Here is a 19,238-nt window from a genome sequence, read left to right on the forward strand (position 1 = left end):
CCCAAATAATGAGCAATGTTTTTCGAAGTTTTGGAGGCCTCATTTTAGCTGTTACAGGTACAGAGAAGTTTAGTGTGATTGGTGAGGGGAACAAAGGGATGCTCTTACCAAGAAAGGGTTAAGTAATTTCATTGCACCTCCATTGTATTCCTTTACTGCAGAGAAAAGTGCCATATGTGCACAGATACAAGCTAAGTTATGAGGGTTTTTTTTTTTTTTTTTTGGAATTATGGATCATGAGGATTGTGAATCCATCCTTGAAATGGATTCATCATCATCATGAGCCAGTGCTTAATTGCTGGAGATGATGGTGGTGATCAGAGGTGTATTGCGAAAAAAAAATAGTACCGGAACGCTCATACTCCTGAAGACTATATGGTAATGCCATATCGACTGTACAGTAACTGAATCAGACTTCAGACTCACGGTTCATAGAACAACCAGTTCTAGCATTCAGTTCATGGCAAATCAAAATGCAGTGTTTGCACACATCACAGTATATCTCATTCGTTGGATCTCTTTATCTAACACATTGTAAGAAACATTCAAGTTTCATTGCAAAATTTATATTTTTGTTTTTAAATAAATTTTTAAAGAAATCTGTTAATTTTAAAGATTACTATTAATATATATTTTTAGTAGCAATGGGTAAAATAGATATTTCTCCCTCCCTCCCCTTTGATTATGACATTTAGAAAAAAGTACGGGTGCATTCCGGCCCGAATACACCACTGATGGTGATAATTGCTGGAGATGACATTGGTAAGTAGACTAGCCACATTTTGTAACAAAGACACTGTTGCTATTGCAAGGTCATCAGACATACCCGTAGGAACATTTAATGAAGCTTTCAACATTTAAGGTATTTCATATGGTAGTTGAAATAATGGCAGCCAAGGTGGGTTGTAGACAAAAGCCTGATGATTTGCGTATAGTAATCATAGGTGCATTAGTGGAAGGAGCATATTTCAATGGAGACATTGTACGATATGCTATCATTTAAGAAAAATATGTGCTGATGTACAGAACTAATTTGAAACATTTGTTTCAAGGTTAATTTTTTCCTATTAACCATGAAAATGATTCTGTGTTGTATAAACAGTTGCTTAAGCCAGTTGTCTGTGCATATGTATTTTACACCTGTTTGTAGTTTAACACACTCATAGTAGAATTTCATTTGCATTTAAAAATTATTTCATGAAAGCATCTGTTATTTAGGATAATGGATTATGATACATACAGTGCAAATGATGCTATTGGAAAAGTATATATAGATTTGAATCCACTCTTGGGCAAAGAAGCAGGATCTTTGATTTCTGGATGGTTTCCTGTTTATGACACAATGCATGGTAAGTCATAAATGTGTATTCAACTGAATTTATTTTGATATTGCTTAAATGTGCAATGAGTATTTCTCAAAATATGTGATGTCCTTAAGTGTGCACAGAAAGATAAATATGTGCAAGTATGTTTTCCTCTATTCCCTTCAAATTAATTATTGAATTCATATCTTATATTGCACAATTCATTAAATATGAAAATATTAATATTGCAGATTTGAAAAAAATAATAATAAAAATAAATAAAACATATCTAGACTTGTTACTCAGTCATTTTAAATAATCAACATACTACTAAAGTTATTCTTATACAAAAAGTTAATAATTCTGAAAATGATTGAATGTGAAAAAAAAAAAATAAAATAAATACCTTTGACATTTTAGTAATGAAGCAGCAGAATGATGTTGGGAAGCAAAGCTTGTGTAGCATCCTCTCCTCAAAAAAAAAAAAAAAATAAAATAAATAAATATAGAACAAATGCACTTAACAACTTGAATGTAGCACCAAGGGTAACAGTAACAGTGTCTGCTTGCAGTTCAAGATTCTCTTTGTCTCCTGCATTTACATTGCTTGAAAATGGTTGTAGTTTGATTGAGAACAGTAATATATTTGCTTTATAATTTATACTTATTTGAAGAGTATGCCAGATAAGTTTGAAGAAGAATATGTAACTGGTTGCATCATTAGTAATGAAATGTTTGGGAGTTTGTTTGTTATTTTGCTTTTAGGAGCATTAGCAACTAAGGCCATATTGCTCCGGGGATATGCGGTGGTCCTTCTCTGACCTTTCTGCATCCTCCGTATTTGGTGGGCAAGGCTCGAACCCCGGTCTCTAATCAAGAAGCGTGTGCTACGCACTGCTGCTCCTGCTGTGTGGGAATGAAAAGAATATCAAGGCAATGGAAAAAAAAAAACATTCAAGTTGTTAGAAGTGCATTTGACCAATCATGAAAGAAATCAACAAGTCAATATTCCCATGAACTGTTGGAATGAATTGAGTATTGAGAATCACTGAAGGACATAGTTTAAAAATTTCATACCTCAGCTATTGCATAAAATACTGAAAGACAATCATCATCTGTGAATACAATTTTGTCATTGGTACTTCCAGAAGAATAGTGAATCTGGTAATTTTCAGGATGTAATCATAGGGCAGATGAAGTGTTCAGATTAAATGGTTAATCGAGTAATCACAACTGTGTTTACTAGGCCTGTGATAATCCTCACTATTCCTTACAAAAGATGTTAGCCTGCTAGAACTAAATTGCTAGAACAAGATTAGTGAATGGAACAAAGGGTTGCCCTTATGAAGAAAGGCTTAAGTTTTGCAAATTACAGTGTCTGTAGACTAGGCACCTGCAAAGTGATCTGATTGAGGTGTATAAAGCTTTGAATGGTTTGAGCATGCTCAATGCTGATGGGATTCTTCCTCTTGCTCAGAATAATTGCTTGAGAGGGCATAAATTCAAATTGAAGAAAGACAGGTGTAGGATAGATGTGTGGAAGTTTGCCTTTAGCCAACTGGTGGTTGATTTCTGGAACAAACTTCCATCTGTCCTTGTAGAAGTTGATAGCTTAAACAGATTCAGGGCAGAACTAGACAAACATTTGGAGCGAGTGGATGGGTGAAATGAGAAGGAGGGGTTGGCTGATGCTATATAAGCTTGCTTTCTTGCATCATGTGCCCTTGCTAAATGTGCTTATATGATTCTTCTCTTGTGGGATAATTGACACTGTTACGTAGAGTAAAGTTATCTGAATCAAGTTATTGTTAATTGTTAATGAATGATGCAGTTCCCACAATAAGAAGTGTTTCCAGATGTATCAATGTACTTTCAACAGTTTGGTGCACCACACATTTTGCTCTGATATTATCTGTGCCTAACTGGATAATTAATTTCAAGGCTGTGGATAGGTAGTATGGGAGAGGAGTTCTTTTAAATACCCTCTCCCAAGTCTCCAGACTCATCTAAATTTTTTATTGTATGGGGATACTCGAAAGATAAAATATATTTTCATAAACTACAAACATTGCAGTTTATGAAAAGTAGGCAAAATTAGAGCTGATGCATGTACCACCATACGTTGGGCTGTTGAGAAATGATCCATTCACAAATGCATGCTGGTGGTGGGCATTCTGATATATTCTGCAGTGCATCCCATTTCTGTTATATATATATATAATGTGTTTGAAACCCATTTTGGTTAATGTTCACCCAAAAAGCTTTGAGATTATATCAAAGTGTTTATACATGCTTTTGACTAGTCCTGTATTTGACTAGACCTCAAGACCTGTATTGATCCCCCCCCCACAGGATTCTACTGTACACAGCAGCAAAAATTGGCTACCAGTTACAAAAAAGTACTCATTCAAAACACACAAACTTTGTACCATACAAACTGAAAATCATGTTTTTAGTTATTTTCATTAGATAATTCTGACTTAGATTTAAGTATATTCCTTTGAGTACTAACAGTCTTTAGTTAATAGTAATAGCCATATAGTTCAAGGCTTTTGCTTCACTGGCTGAAAATAAAAAAACAAGTAGATAAGAAAATGCAAATTATTTGATTCCCTCCTCACATAGAGGAGGGAATTAAATTTGAATTTAATCAAACTGTCATTCTCAAGTTCCTGCGAAGGCAACTTGTTTCTACAATCAATGACTCGCTGGCTAAAAGAAAACTTCCTGCAATCTAATCTAAACCTCTTCCTCTGTAATTTGAAATTTTTCTCCTGAGTTCTAGAATTCTCTATAATAGTGAAAATCCCGCCTTCGTTCATTTTATTAACCCCTCTCAGAGCCTTATAAACTTCAGTCAGGTCACCTCTGAGGTGTTAGGTTGCCAAGCTCTGTAGCCCACATAAATGGAGTCTTTCCTCATATGGTTGGCCATATCACCATGGCCAACCATATTGCCAACTCACCATGTGAGTCGCCAGTCTTTGGACACTTTCAAGAAGCCCAAATTTTATTTTATTATTTTTTTTCAGATGAGGTCTTCATACTTGAATACAGTATTCCAAATGTATTCTTACAACTGCCTTGTAACAGTGGGACTATGACCTCCATAACTGCAGGATAATTAGCATTAGTAGAGGCATATGATGCAAGAAAGCAAGCTTATTCAGCATCAGCCAAAAAAAAAAAAAACCACACCACTCCCATTTCACCCCTCCGTTCGCTCGAAATACCTGTCCAGTTGAGCCTTAAATTTGTTTAGGCTATCAACTTCAACAACAAGTGATGGAAGTCGGTTCCACCAACCAACCACCCGCTGGCCAAAGGCAAATTTCCGCACATCTATCCGACATCTGTCCTTCCTCAATTTGAATTTATGCCCTCTGAGCTGATTATTCTGAGCAAGATGAAGAATCCCATTGGCATTGAGCATGCTCAAACCATTCAAAGCCTTATACACCTCTATCAGATCACCTCGCCGATGCCTAGTCTCCAGACTGTAATTTGCAAAACTTAAGCCTTTCTTCGTAATTTGTTCCATTCATTAATCTTGTTGCCCTTCTCTGTACCATTTCCAGCAGCTCTACATCCTTCTTGAAATGGGGCCTCCAGACCTGTACAGTACTCAAGATGTGGCCTAACATTTTTTTTTTTTTTTAGCATTAGTAGAGGCATTTGATGCAAGAAAGCAAGCTTATGCAGCATCAGCCAAAAAAAAAAAAAAACCCACTTCCACTTCACCCCTCTGTTCGTTCAAAATACCTGTCCAGCTGAGCCTTAAACTTATTTAGGCTATCAAACTCCACCACAAGGGATGGAAGTCTGTTCCACCAACCAACCACCCGCTGGCTAAAGGCAAATTTCCGCACGTCTATCCTACATCTGTCTTTCCTCAATTTGAATTTATGCCCTCTCAGGTGATTTTTCTGAGCTAGAGGAAGAATCCCATCAGCATTGAGCATGCTTAAACCATTCAAGGCTTTATACACCTCTATCAGATCACCTCGCTGGTGCCTAGTCTCCAGACACTGTAATTTGCAAAACTTAAGCCTTTCTTCATAAGAGCACCCCTTCGTTCCATTCACTAATCTTGTTGCCATTCTCTGTACTCGTTCCAGCAGCTCTACATCCTTCTTGAAATGAGGCCCCCAGACCTGTATACAGTACTCTAGGTGTGGCTTGACTATTGCCTTATACAAGGGAATAATTACTTCTTTATCCCTGCTAGAAAAATTCCTATATATCATTAACAATACACCATGAGCTACTCTTGCAGCCCGTCTGCACTGCTCAGAGAACTTCATATTTGCCTGCACAACCACCCCCAGGTCCCTTTCATTCTCTACCACTGTCAGTGTAGTACCACAGAGTTGATACGTTGCTCTGGGGTTGCTGTTTCCCATGTGTAGTACTTTACATTTGTCAATGTTAAACTTCATTTGCCACCTCTCAGCCCATCTGCTCAACATTTCCAGATCCTGTTGCAGCAGCATAGTGTCAGTAGTGTCCTTGACAACCCTGCCAACCTTTGTATCATCTGCAAACTTAGACATTAATCTTGATATACCCTCATCAATATCATTTATGAATACAGAAAACAATAATGGACCCAACACCGAGCCCTGAGGGACTCTACTAATAACATTAGTCCACGACGAGCAGTGTCCATTGATTACCACTCTCTGTCTTCTCCCCCTCAGCCACCCCTTTATCCACAGCAGCAATTTGCTTCCAATGCCACACTGCTCCAATTTGTGCAGCAGTCTTTCATGTGCAACAGTATCAAAAGCCTTTCTAAGATCCAAGTATATAATATCAAAGTTATTCCCTGCATCCAGTTCCTTTGTGGCTGCATCATAGTATCCAATAAAATTTGTCAGGGAAGACTTCCCCTTAACAAAACCATGCTGTGTCCGAGCTATAGCTGAAGTCTTGTCTAAATGATCCTGCAGTGCTTCTTTAACTAGTGCCCCCATTAATTTTCCTGGAACAGAAGTTAAACTCACAGATCTGTAATTACATCTGTCTCCCTTTGAACCTCCTTTGTGAATTGGGGTGACATTTGCACATCTCCAGTCTGTGTGTACCTCCCCTGAGTCCAAGGAAGCTCTCATAATTATGGCTAAGGGTTTGCTTACTTCCTTTGCTGCCTCCTTTAATATAACTGGATAGACCCCATCCACCCCGGGTACCTTTCTTGTGTTTATCTTCAACAATTTCTCCTCCACTTTACTCTCAGTTATTACAAGATTCTCTAGCTTACTGCTAGTGTTGAATACACCGCTGGCTTTCCCCTCGCTAAATAACTCCTCATGTGTGAATGTCGATGCAAAATATTCATTTAGTTTGTTAGCTACCTGAGCAGGATCATCAACAGTTGACCCATCGATATCAAGTGGACCAATCTGATTCATCCCCTTCCTTCTAGAGTTTACATAAGTAAAGAACTCTTTGCTGTTTTTCTTTGCATCCCTTGCCAAAGATTTCTCATAATCTGCCTTCGCCTGCCTAACCGCCTTTGTAACTTGGTTACAGATCAACTTGTATCTATCATAGGCTTCTGTGTCATGTGTTAATTTGTATGTATCCCATGCATGTTTCTTTTCTGCCATATGCCTCATCAGTTCATCTGACATCCATTTAGGCCTAAACCTTGAACAATATTTCTTAGTTGGTATGTATAGCCTAGTAGCTTCCAAGATAAGTTCTTTGAATGCTTCCCATTTTGCATTTGCTGTTGGTAACATCATCAGTTGGTCCCACTGTATAGAATTTAAATACTGTCCCAGTCCATCGTAGTTGCCTTTACAAAAGCAATAACGCTTCCCTTTACCCCTAATGGTAGTTACCTCTTTGAGTAAATCCCACTTCAGCAAACTCTGATCACTGCCACCTAGTGGTTAATTTATCTGCAGATTCTTAATGCATGAAGAATCACTGCTGATAATCAAATCAAGAGTATTCTTCCCTCTAGTTGCCTCCCGAACATGCTGATGTAGAAAACAATCATCCAATAAATCCACAAAAGCCTTAAGCCTTCCTAGTGTGTCTGACCAGCCCCCAAATTCCAGTCAATATCTGGAAAATTAAAATCTCCCATTATAAGACTCTCTGATTTACTGGCCCACTCTATTTCCCTGTACAGTATCTTATTATACTCATCAGAGTCATTAGGCCTATAGCACACTCCTACTCTCAATTTTGATCTCCCAATGCTTATGTCACACCAAAGTGACTTGACACTGCACTGTCCAGCGATGTCCACTGGCTTCACTTCCTTGGATTTTATGTATTTCTTAACTAATAGCATAACCCCTCCTCCCTTCCTATCCAGTGTATCCTTGCTGTAGATGTTGTACTCCCCAAATTCCAGTTCTGCATTCCTTATATCTGTGTGACACCACATCTTTGATATCCCAACATTATCTGCCTTTGATGTTTTGAGCAATACCTCAAATTCATCAAATTTATTTACTAAACTCTTAGCAATTTGGGTCACATTTGCGCATCTGCAGTCCATGGGTACCTCCCCTGAGTCAGAGGAAGCTCTTATAATGATGGCTAAGGGTTTGTTTACTTCTTTTGCTGCCTTATTTAATATAACTGGATAGATTCCAGCCACCCCAGGTGCCTTTCTGATGTTTATTTTCAAAAATTTCTCCTCCACTTTACTCTCAGTTATTACAAAATCATCTCGCTCACTGTCAGATTTCAATTCACCTCTAGCATTCCCCTCCCTGAATTACTCCTCATGTGTGAATGTAGATGAAGAATACTCATTTAGTTTGTTAGCTACCTGAGCAGGATTATCAACATTTGAGCCATTGATATCCAGTGGATCAATCTGATTCATCCCCTTTCTTCTAGAGTTTACATAAATAAAGAACTCTTTGCTTTTTTCTCTGCATCCTTTGCCAAAGATTTCTCGTAATCTGCCTTTGTCTGCCTAAACTCCTTTGACTTGGTTACAGACCAGCTTATATCTATCATAGGCTTCCATGTCACCTATTAATTTATATGTATCTCATGCATTTTTCTTCTCTGCCACATGTCTCAGTTCATCTGACATTCATTTAGGATGAACAATATTTCTTAGTTGGTATGTAAAGCCTAGTAGCTTCCAAGATAAATTCTTTGTATGCTGTTGGTAATATTGAATTTGCATTTTGAATTTGCTGTTGGTAATATCATCAGTTGATTCCACCGTATAGAATTTAAATACTGTCTCAGACCACCGAAGTCTCTTTTACGAAAGCAAAAACTCTTCCCTTTACCCCTAATGGTAGTTAATGAGTAAATCCCACTTCAGTACAGTGATCACTGCCACCTGGTGGTTCCTTTATCTGCAGATTCTTAATGCATGAAGCATCAGTACTGATAATCAGATCAAGAGTATCACTTCCTCTAGTTGCCTCCCGAACATGCTGCTGTAGAAAACAATATTCCAATAAATCCACAAAAGCCCTGCTAGTTTGTGTGACCAACCCACAAATTCCAGTCAATATCTGGGAAATTAAAATCCCCCCATTATAAGACACTCTGAGTTACTGGCCCACTCTATTTCTCTGTACAGTTGTTTATTATACTCTGTTTGTTTGTTTGATTTGGTTTTATTGGCGCATCAGCAACTATGACTATAATGCGCCAAAATCTTGTCATAAAAAGTAAAAACTTCCAGTGACCTACTGAATTAGGTCACTACGTCAGGTTATAAAAATACGTATAAACATTAAAAGACAAATATCAGTAAAAAGTAACAATAGTAAATCTTAAAATAATAAGATTTCTTTAAATATGAGGAAAAAGGTTTACTGATTTTAGGAAATTAAAAATAGCAGACACATGGTCATTGTCGGATAAAATCTGACTGAGTGTATACGGCTCAGTCAGATGGTTAAAAGCGGTAAAACAAGCATTTCTAAAACTGGTACAGTCAACTAAAATGTGTCTGATTGCTAAATTTGTGCCACAGGACTCACACATAGGAGGGTCATCAGCCCTCAGCAAAAACGAATGTGTCAAATGACTATGTCCTATGCGGGTCTGGGCAAGAACAACTTCCTCCTTACGATTCCTGCGCAGACTAGACTGCCACGGTTCAATTACAGGCTTTATACGATATAGTTTATTGCCAGTCTGTCTATTCCACAAATCCTGCCATTGGGAGTGTATTTTCTCGTGTGTTATTTGCCTGTAGTCTGTATAGGGGACTGACAGGTAGAGATTATTATTGGGGATTGCTGATTTGGCTGCGGTGTCAGCCAAATCATTTCCCCTAATCCCAATGTGGCTGGGAATCCAGTAGAAGCGGATATCATATTCATGTTCTCGGAGGAATTGAATCTTCTGCTGCATGCTAGACAGAACCGGATGAGGATTATACCTCACAGATATTAAAGCCTGTAACACACTGAGAGAGTCAGAATATAAAATGAACCGTTGGTATTGGCATTCACCAATGTGATCCAAGGCTAACTCTATAGCGTGCAGCTCTGCAGTAAATATGCTGCATTCAGAGGGAATCTGCTCCGATATAGAGCTGTCTGTAAAGACAGCAGCAGATCCCACATATGAGTCCAACTTCGAACCGTCTGTGTAGACTGGTGCGAAGTCGGAATATTCAGTTCAATGTGCTGAATGAAGCTGCAGGTAGACACATGATGGACTGTCCGACTTTCCCCAATTTCTAAGAGACAAGTCACATGCCGGGACATGAGCATGCCAGGGTGGAAAGGGTTGCTTTGGTGTTTGGGCAACCTTGTCTACCTTGATATTAAGTTCATTGAGTAGCTCTTGGAGACGAATACCAAAACGACGATTGGCAGTCTTAATAGTATTATACAAGTTTTCCCATTGTGGCTCAAAAACGAATGGCCATGTTGGATGGTCTGGCAGGGATTTCAGTTTTAAAGCGTACTTTAAAGACAACTGCTTACGTCGAAGCGATTATGGTGGTTCGTTTGCTTCGACGTATAAGCTCTGGACAGGAGATGTTTGAAATGCTTCAATAGCGATACGGAGAGCCTGATGATGGACAGGATCCAGCCATCGAAGTACACTGTCTCTGGCCAAATTGTGTACCAGGGACCCGTAATCTAGTCTGGATCGTACAAGTGCACGATAGATGCGTAGTAGGGTGCATCGATCCGCACCCCAAGATGTTGAGGAAAGAGAGCTCAGAATATTCAGCCCTCTTGTGCACTTTGTGCGGAGTTGACGGATGTGATCCTGAAAGGTCAGCGTTTTATCGAATACGAGTCCCAAGAATTTTGTGTCTGCTGCTACTGGAATTGCATTTTGTCCGAGCTTTAATTCAGGTTCAGGATGAAGATTACGCTTACAACAAAAGTGTACGCAAACGGTCTTCTCCGGCGAGAACCTGAAGCCATTAGCAAGAGCCCAGGAGTTGAGGCGATCAATAGCTTTCTGCAGTTGTCTTTCAATAACCCTCATGTTGCATGACTGACAAAATATGCTAAAGTCATCAACATAGAGGGCACTGTTTACAGTTGGAGGAAGTTGTTCTGTGATGGAATTTACTTTGATGGCAAAAAGCGTGACACTTAATACTGATCCTTGTGGTACTCCCTCCTCTTGGCTGAAGGAACGAGAGAGTGAGGATCCCACACGAACTTGGAAAGATCGATTGGCTAAAAAGTTTTTAATAAAAATGGGGAGTTGCCCCCTAAGGCTAAGGCTATACAGATCTTTTAAGATGCCAAATTTCCAAATTGTGTCATACGCTTTCTCCATGTCAAAGAACACTGACACCAAGTGTTCGCGTTTTAGGAAAGCATCCCGGATGGATGTTTCCAGTCTAATAAGATGGTCCAAAGTGGACCGGTTCCTTCGGAAGCCGCACTGGATGTTGGAGAGAAGGTCATTTGATTCTAAGTACCATATTAAACGAGAGTTAACCATTCTCTCCAGGATTTTGCACAGACAGCTAGTCAGAGCAATAGGACAATAGTTGGTGGTGACTTTTGGATCCTTTCCTGGCTTAGGAAAGGCAAGAACGATTGCCTTTCGTCAGGAGTCCGGAAACTGCCCTTCAGTAAAGATTCTGTTATACAGAAGGAGCAGACAATCCCTAGATTTTGGTGAAAGATGTTTAATCATTTCATAATGGATGCCATCTGGTCCAACGGCACTTGCTTTGGAAAGAGCGAGGGCTCTTTTCAGTTCCTGAATAGAGAAATCCCCGTTGTAGGGAAAAATGCTCTTAGATTTAAAGTTAAGTGCCTGTTTTTCGATTTTATATTTCAGGACCAGGAACTCTGGGGAATACGAAGATGTTGCAGAGATGTTAGAGAATGTTTCCTCAAGAGAATTGGCTATTGCAGCCGGATCTGCAATAGTGCATCCATTATAATCTAGGATTGAAGAAGGGTGGGATGTATATTTTCCCTTCATTTTCCGGATTTTATCCCAGACTACCTTAGAGTTGGTAGACTGGTTAATAGAGATGTAAAACGGATCCACGATTCCTTTTGACTCTGACGGCGGATATATCGTGCTTTGGCTCGTGCACGTTTAAAGGCTATAAGGTTGGTCGTGGTAGGATATCGGCGGAATATCCCCCACGCTTTGTTTTGAGCCTTTTTTGCTGCTGTGTGTTGTAAATTCCACCAAGGTTTGGGAAATGGTGGAAACCGGGCAGATGTTTTTGGAACAGCATTCGCAGCTGCTTGGACAATATTTTCTCTGATGTACTTAACTGCATCATTGATAGGCTCTTGACTGACTGTGCTAAGATCAAAATTTGCCTGATGTTGGAAGGCAGTCCTGTCAGCCTGATCAATCTTCCAACCTGGTAACCCGAAGGGAAGACATGGTCTACCACTGTGTAACGAGGTTATCAGAGGGAAGCGATCACTTCCTTATGGATTCTCCTCCACTTCCCAAGTGAGTGAAGGGAGTAGAGAAGGGGAGCAGATAGAGAGATCAATGGCAGAAAAAGTACGGGTAGGCATGTGGAAGAAGGTGTTTGTTCCAGTATTTAGAAGGGAGAGGTCATTTTCATTGAGCATATGCTCTATGACTCGTCCCCCTTCCGTTGATGTTAGCACTACTCCACAGGGTGTTATGTCCATTAAAATCCCCAAAAAGTAAGAAAGGGGGAGGCAACTGCGTTACAAGATCATCAAGGTCTTCCTGGGAGATGTCAGTCCCAGGTGGCAACTAAATAGAGCAGACCGTTAATAAAAATCCCACTGTAAGGCGAATTGCAACAGCTTCTATGCTAGTTGTAATTAGCAAGGGCTGAACTGGGATCTGGTTTCCCACAAGGATAGCCACTCCTCCATGAGCAGGACCATCCGCAATTCTATCCTTACGAAAAATGGTGGTGTTATGCATTGTGGGATCATCATTTGCCTTTAGGTAAGTCTCCTGCAAGCAAAAGCAAACTGGCTCGTGCTTTTGCAGGAGGGCCTTGATGTCATCAGTATTTTGCCAGAATCCACGACAATTCCACTGTAGGAATTTAGCCATTATTTTGGCTTGGTGGGTCCATCAGGCGGCTTCCAAGGTGCTGAGGGCTTACTTTTATCAGTCTTGGGTTTATCTTTTTTTGAGGAAGAATGGACGCTGTCCCGTGTCCATTTCTTTTTCCGCAAAGAGTTCCAAGACTGAATCTTCGGGTACCTCCTTCTGCTCGACATCCATGTTTACTTGGGTAGTAGGGGAGACTTCCCCCTTCTTATTCTTTTCTTTCATAATTACCTGTGTTACTTGTGGAGCATTAGGAGGTACCGATATAGGAGTGGCAGCTGATTGGTCCTTCTGTGCAGGTTTTTGAGAAACTTAAGAGATAACGCGCGATGGGATGAAAGACTCCTTTGGAAGACTGGTCATGTCCGTCTGAGTTCCGACGGAACATCTCCCTGCTACCTTCTGGGCGTAGGTAGGTCTGTTGATATTCAGGGGTTTGACCGATTTCCTTGCCTCCTGGTATGATATATTTAGCTCTGCCTTCAGCCGTTGAATTTCTTTTTCTTCTTTCCATCTCTGGCATGCTCGTGAATAGGCCGGGTGTTCGCCTTCACAGTTAATACAGGTGGGTTTTGCGGCTGAACATGCTGTTGTTTCGTGGTCCTTTGCACCGCATCGAGCGCATGCAAGGACTCCACGGCAGGCCATTTGAGAATGTCCATACTTCTGGCATTTAAAACACCGTAAAGGGTTTGGAACGTATGGACGCACTGAACAATTGATGTATCCAGCTTTAATCTCGTCAGGAGGTTTAGGAGAGTTAAAACTCAGGATAACACTCCTGGTTTTAACAATTTTTCCATCCCTTTGAACAGTAATTCTCTTGACGGCAATAACTCCCTTTGGTTTTAATTCGGAGCAGATTTCCTCCTCGGTTACGTCGAGAAGGTCCCACTCCGAAATGACACCTCTCGATGAATTGAGTGTTCTGTGTGGTGTCACTGTTATGGGTATTCCACCGATTGATGTTACTCGGAGGAGATGTTCTGATTGCCTGTCATTTTTAGTTTCAATTAAAAGGTCTCCAGAACGAAGCCTCTTAACTCATTTGAGTGAACCTGCTAACCCATCTAACCCTTTTTGAATAAAAAAGGGTGACATTTTACCAATCGGTGTTTCATTGGTAGAATGCATGATTAAGAACCTTGGGATAGGCCCTGATGGTAATTCGGTTCGCTGCCTCTTTTTAGCAATAATCCTATCAAGTGTCTTTGTCATTGTTTTCAGATAGGGACCGGGTTGGGGGCCTCCTGAAGAAATATGTTTATCAGGATTCATGAAGTTTTGAAGTGGTTCAGTGCCCGGGCTCCCCACCCACCACGGAGCCCAAAGGTACGCCCACTACCCGGCATGCAATAAATGCTCTCGGGAGTGGAACGCCAGGGCTACCCAGACAATATACCCGCACTGCCGCCAGCCTGAATCCTGTCCCTCGGACCATGAGGGTAGGGGCGTGGCATTGACACGGTTGACCCTTGCAGGCGAGCCTACTAGCCGATTGATCCTAGCCGGGCCTTCCAGGACCACCCGTCTTGTCGAAGCAGGGGCCAAAGTGGTGTATTGAAGCTGGGCCCCTCAACCACCAGGATCCCCCTTTCCGAATTTCCACGGGTCGCAGCGCACGGCAAACACGCCGGATTCCATTGATGTAAGCCTGGAACCTGGGCTGTGGGCGTTGGATCCCAGTGATGCTAGTCTGGGAGTCCAGCAGCATCACTGGGAGGTCCCCTCACCACATACAGGTGCCCACGTCGAGGGGTTATTATACTCATCAGAGTCATTAGGCCTATAACACACGCCTACTCTCAGTTTTGCTTTTCCAGTGCTTATGTCACACCAAACGGACTCAACACAGCACTGTCCAGCCATGTTGACTGCCTGTACTGCTTTGTATTTTATGTGTTTCTTAACTAATAACATAACCCCTCCTTCCTTCCTATCCTGTCTATGCTTCCTGTACACATTGTACTCCCCAAATTCCAGTTCTGCATTCCTTATATCTCTGTGGCACAACACTTCTGATATTCCAACAATATCTGCCTTTGATGTTTTGACTAACAGCTCAAATTCGTCAATAAATTTGCAAATAAATTTATTTGCAAATTTATTGACTAATAAATAAATTTGTTTGCCACACTCCTAGCATTCATGTACCTGCAAGTATGTATGCATCTATTCCTATTCTTAGCTATCCTAACACAGCCCATGTATTTATAGATAATATATTTTCATTTAATTTTCTTCCTATTTATTGCTGCTAAAGATATATTCTGCAACAGAGAACATTTTCTCTGTTGCAGAATATCTTTACCTTCTGAACTTTCTTCTGCTGCATCTTGATTTTGTGTATCTTCTGCTCTCTTTAAAGAAACAGTAAACTGGATTTGTTTGCTTTTGCTTGTTAGATCTTTGTAAATTTCATGGTATTGAGGTAAGCACGTTTGAAGCTCCCTTTTGAACTTTTTGCTCCTTTCAGCCAAAGGATCTGCTTTCAAAAAATAGGAGTCTAATTGCTCAGCTAAGTTTATGCCTTCACAAAATTTGGAACTTCAGAATTTTCATCTGCTCTATCATACTCTGAAGTGATTTGGTTTACCTGCAATGCATTTTCACCAAATCTGTTTCATCAGTCTCTTTTTCTACCTGTTATTCTTGAACGTCTTCAGTAGTCATATCATCAAACTGTCCCATCCTTCAGACTTAACAAGTCCTACTATTGTACCAGTTCGACCATATTTCCTGAACGAACTGAGTTTGGCCATACATTTTTCCAACACGCTTTTAATGTTGACAGTTTTATTTTCTTCTTTGAATGATAAAACTGTGATTCTGATACAGTCCACAACTGAAAATTGTTTCCATGTCTCCATCACTTCAATAGAATCAGAATCAGTTTTTTTCAAAATCTATTGCAACGATTTTCTGATATGATGAGTTTTAAAGGTAGATATAATGCCTTGATCAAATGGCTGAATTAAAGAAGTTTATTAGATGGTAGGAACATTACTCCAATGTTTGGATGACTTAAATCTTTTGGATGGGCTGTTGCATTATCCAATAGTAATAAAATTTTGACCTCAAGATTTTTACACTTTCAATAGTTTCCCACAGCTGGCACAAAAAAATTTTAGAAACCGTCCTTTAAATAAATAGGCAGTTACCCAAGCTTTTTTATTTGCTTTCCAATATATTGGTAACATGTTTTTATTTACCCCTTTATTGAATGTGAATTAGAGGATCTGTAAACTAGCATAAGTTTTATCATGTAATCTCCTGATGCGTTACTGCATAAGTATTGTTACAGGATCTTTTCATGCTTTAAAACGTGGTGCAGTTTTCTCTTTTTTTGAAATAAACATTCTATTGGGCATTTTTTTTTCTTTGATGTGGTTTGTGTGTCTGTGCTCTTCAGTAATTTTTTGAAATTTCTCTGTATACTTCTTGGCAGCTTCATTATCAGCCGATGCACTTTCCCCTCAACTTCTCATGTTATGTAATGAGAAGCGGTTTTTAAATCGCTCAAACCAACCTTTACTGGTAACAAACTCCAGGTTAACAGAAGATTCTCCATATTCTTTTAAATGGTTATGGATTTTTAGTTGTTTAATTACATTGCTGTCTAATGGTGATCTGTTTTTTACTGCTATTTTCAATCCATATACTGAATGCTTTTTCCTTTTTCTCAATGGTTGCTGCTCGGGAACGAGCTGTCATATTTGCAGATGTGAAAGCTCCTACAGCAACAGCAGTTGTAGCTTTCTGTTCATGTTTCTTTATGGTCTGGATTGTTGCCTCATTTAAATTTTAACTTTTTGCAACATATGATACCTTCCCCCCCTTTTTAAGATGATTCAAAAATTTATATCTTTGAATCTAGAGAAATAAAGTTTCTTTTGAGTGGTGCCTTTTTACTTTTCTTAGGCATAATTTAGGGCCGGAATTTAATTCAGAACAAAGAAATGATTCCAATATGGTTCTTAAGAACAAAGTTTGGTAATGCATACAGGAAAGATTTATAAATGATCGAATAAAAACCAAAATAACCTTACAAAAACCTTAAAAGTCATGAACTGCATGCTGCACACTTCAAAGTCATATAATCTACATTTCTTATGGTCTCAAACAACCATAAGTTGAATAGCACAAAACCGAACATGCGGATTTCCCAACAAAGTAAAAATTTTGGGATTTCCCAATATTTTTTTTTTTTTTTCATAATGACTAGTGAATCAACAGTGGGGATTCACAAAAAAGAAGGGAAATTTTTAAAAATTACATCCAACATAATAGCAGGGTTTTCCCAGCATAAAAGCTCAAAAATACTGCAATTTATAAGTTGTGTTGGAGTGAAACAGTGTTGTAGAAATACCGTGTTATATGGGGGTTGCCTGTAGTAATAAATAAAAAAAACCTACTGCAACATCTTTCTTCATCTTTCGACTGATGACTGTTTGATCAATACCTGCCAATGGTTCCTTTATCTTAAGCACTGTGATGTCAGGCCCCGGGTGCCAAGCGTTTCCGTGGCCAAGCGATTCTCATGCGATTGAAAAGCGTTTTCCTCTAAGCGACTAGGTTCTCTTTTGTTTTCTCCCTTGATTATTAAACTTTTTCATTAAGTAGCCCTTTTTCTTAAAAGCACTAAGAAGAGAGCCCAGAAGAAGGAAAGAACCTTTTTCTTTAATTAAATTAGTCTTACTAATTGTACTAACCTATACGCTTGGCCACAAGCGGCACTGCTCCTGCGTCCCCGTGGCGGGGCCGGTAATCTGGGTGGTAAAAATATACCCCCAGGGCCAAAAGGATCTAACATGGATACGACTAATTATCCACCTTTAGAGCCATCAAGCTCGAGGTCAGAAATTCCTGACAACGACCGTGACACCAACCAGCCCAAAAGGCTTAGAAGGGAACCTGAATGCCATGATAAATTACCAAATTTCTTGGTGATTCATTCCTTATCCTCCCAACCTGTAGGAAAATTGTCACCGTTCTTGATTCAAAAATATTTGGAATCAATTACTGGATCACCAAAAATGGTGAAAAGACTACAATCCGGAGATCTCCTCATTGAAACTGCCACCGCTAAATATTCTGAGCGGCTCTTAAACACAACATCATTTTGTGGGCTCACAGTATCAATTACTCCACACAGAACCTTAAATTCATCAAAGGGTGTAATCAGCGAGTGGGACCTAATTACAGTCTCCGAAGAAGAGCTACTTCAAGAACTAAGTAGTCAAAAAGTTACAAATGTGAAATGGATTATGCCTAAAAAAGATGGAAATCTCACTCCAACGAGATCGATCATCTTAACATTCAGTACGCCAGACTTACCATCCTCAATTAAAGCTGGCTATTTGAATTGTCGTATAAGAACATTTATCCCGAATCCCATTCGCTGCTTCAAATGCCAGAAATACGGGCATTCACAGCAGGCATGTAGAGGTGAGGCCATATGTCCCATCTGCAGCTCTAAAGATCACACTCAAGCGGATTGCTCTGTCAAAACCCCTGTTTGTCCCAACTGCAAAGAAAGCCACCCAGCTTTTCCCAAAACATGTGAGCTATGGATTACAGGAAAGAAAATTCAAAAGTACAAAATAGAAAATAAAGTCACCTTTCCTGAGGCACGTAGACAAGTTATGTCGACCCTGCCTAGTAGTCGTTCCTATGCAGCTCGCACTCGGAACTTCGTTTCTACTGCAGCTCAAACAGATGTATCAGTTCCACCTAACACCTCTCTGGCGAACTGGCTCAAATCTACGCTTTCAACCTCAAAGAAAGATAATCCTCCAAAAAGAACTAGCAAAGCCACAAATACTCCAATCAGCATTCCTACTCATACCCCATTAGTCCCAGTTGGAAAAGAACAATTAAAATCTGAATCAGTCTCTAAAAAAACGGAATCTCCCTCCAAAAGCATGGATGTAGATGAGCTGCTAGACAATGAGGAACCTATTCTAGAACTCCATGCAGATGACACCATGGATACTGGACGCCCCACATTCTCAAAAAAGGACCGGAAAAAATGTCCCACGTACAGAAAACAGTCAGACGAATCACCCTCAGGTAAACCTAAATAATGAATAAGATCATACAGTGGAATTGCAGAGGACTAAGCATTCATTCTGATGTTGTAAGAGATTTAATAGCTCAATTTAATCCCATAGGTGTATGCTTACAGGAAACATTCTTGTCGCCCCAAGTTTTGCCAAAATTTTCAAGTTATACCATTTACAAACGAGATAGGAACTTGGTCTCACCTGCACGTGGAGGAGTTGCTATTCTTGTTAACGCTAACATACCATCCAAGCCGATCCAATTGAGAACTACCCTAGAAGCTGTGGCAGCTCGCCTTGCAGTTGGTACATCATTTACCATTGTTTCCATTTATATTCCGCCATCTGCCCCACTTCTGCTTTCAGAACTTGACAACCT

The 19,238-nt window shown here is 39.9% G+C and overlaps 1 protein-coding gene across 5 annotated transcripts in view; it reads left to right on the forward strand.

The window, feature by feature from the left end:
• Positions 1-19,238, forward strand: part of LOC150077345 (C2 domain-containing protein 5) — a 992,151-nt gene that overhangs the window by 167,901 nt on the left and 805,012 nt on the right. For all 5 annotated transcript variants that reach the window (XM_090386765.1, XM_090386767.1, XM_090386764.1 and 2 more), the window contains exon 5: positions 1,219-1,349. In XM_090386765.1, the coding sequence (XP_090242891.1) occupies positions 1,219-1,349 (131 nt within the window). The remainder of the gene's footprint in view (positions 1-1,218; positions 1,350-19,238) is intronic.

The sequence above is a fragment of the Mastigoproctus giganteus genome, chromosome 12 (assembly GCF_048544385.1).
Source record: "Mastigoproctus giganteus isolate SK-2022 chromosome 12, ASM4854438v1, whole genome shotgun sequence".
In the NCBI taxonomy this organism is placed as follows: Eukaryota; Metazoa; Arthropoda; class Arachnida; order Uropygi; family Thelyphonidae; genus Mastigoproctus; species Mastigoproctus giganteus.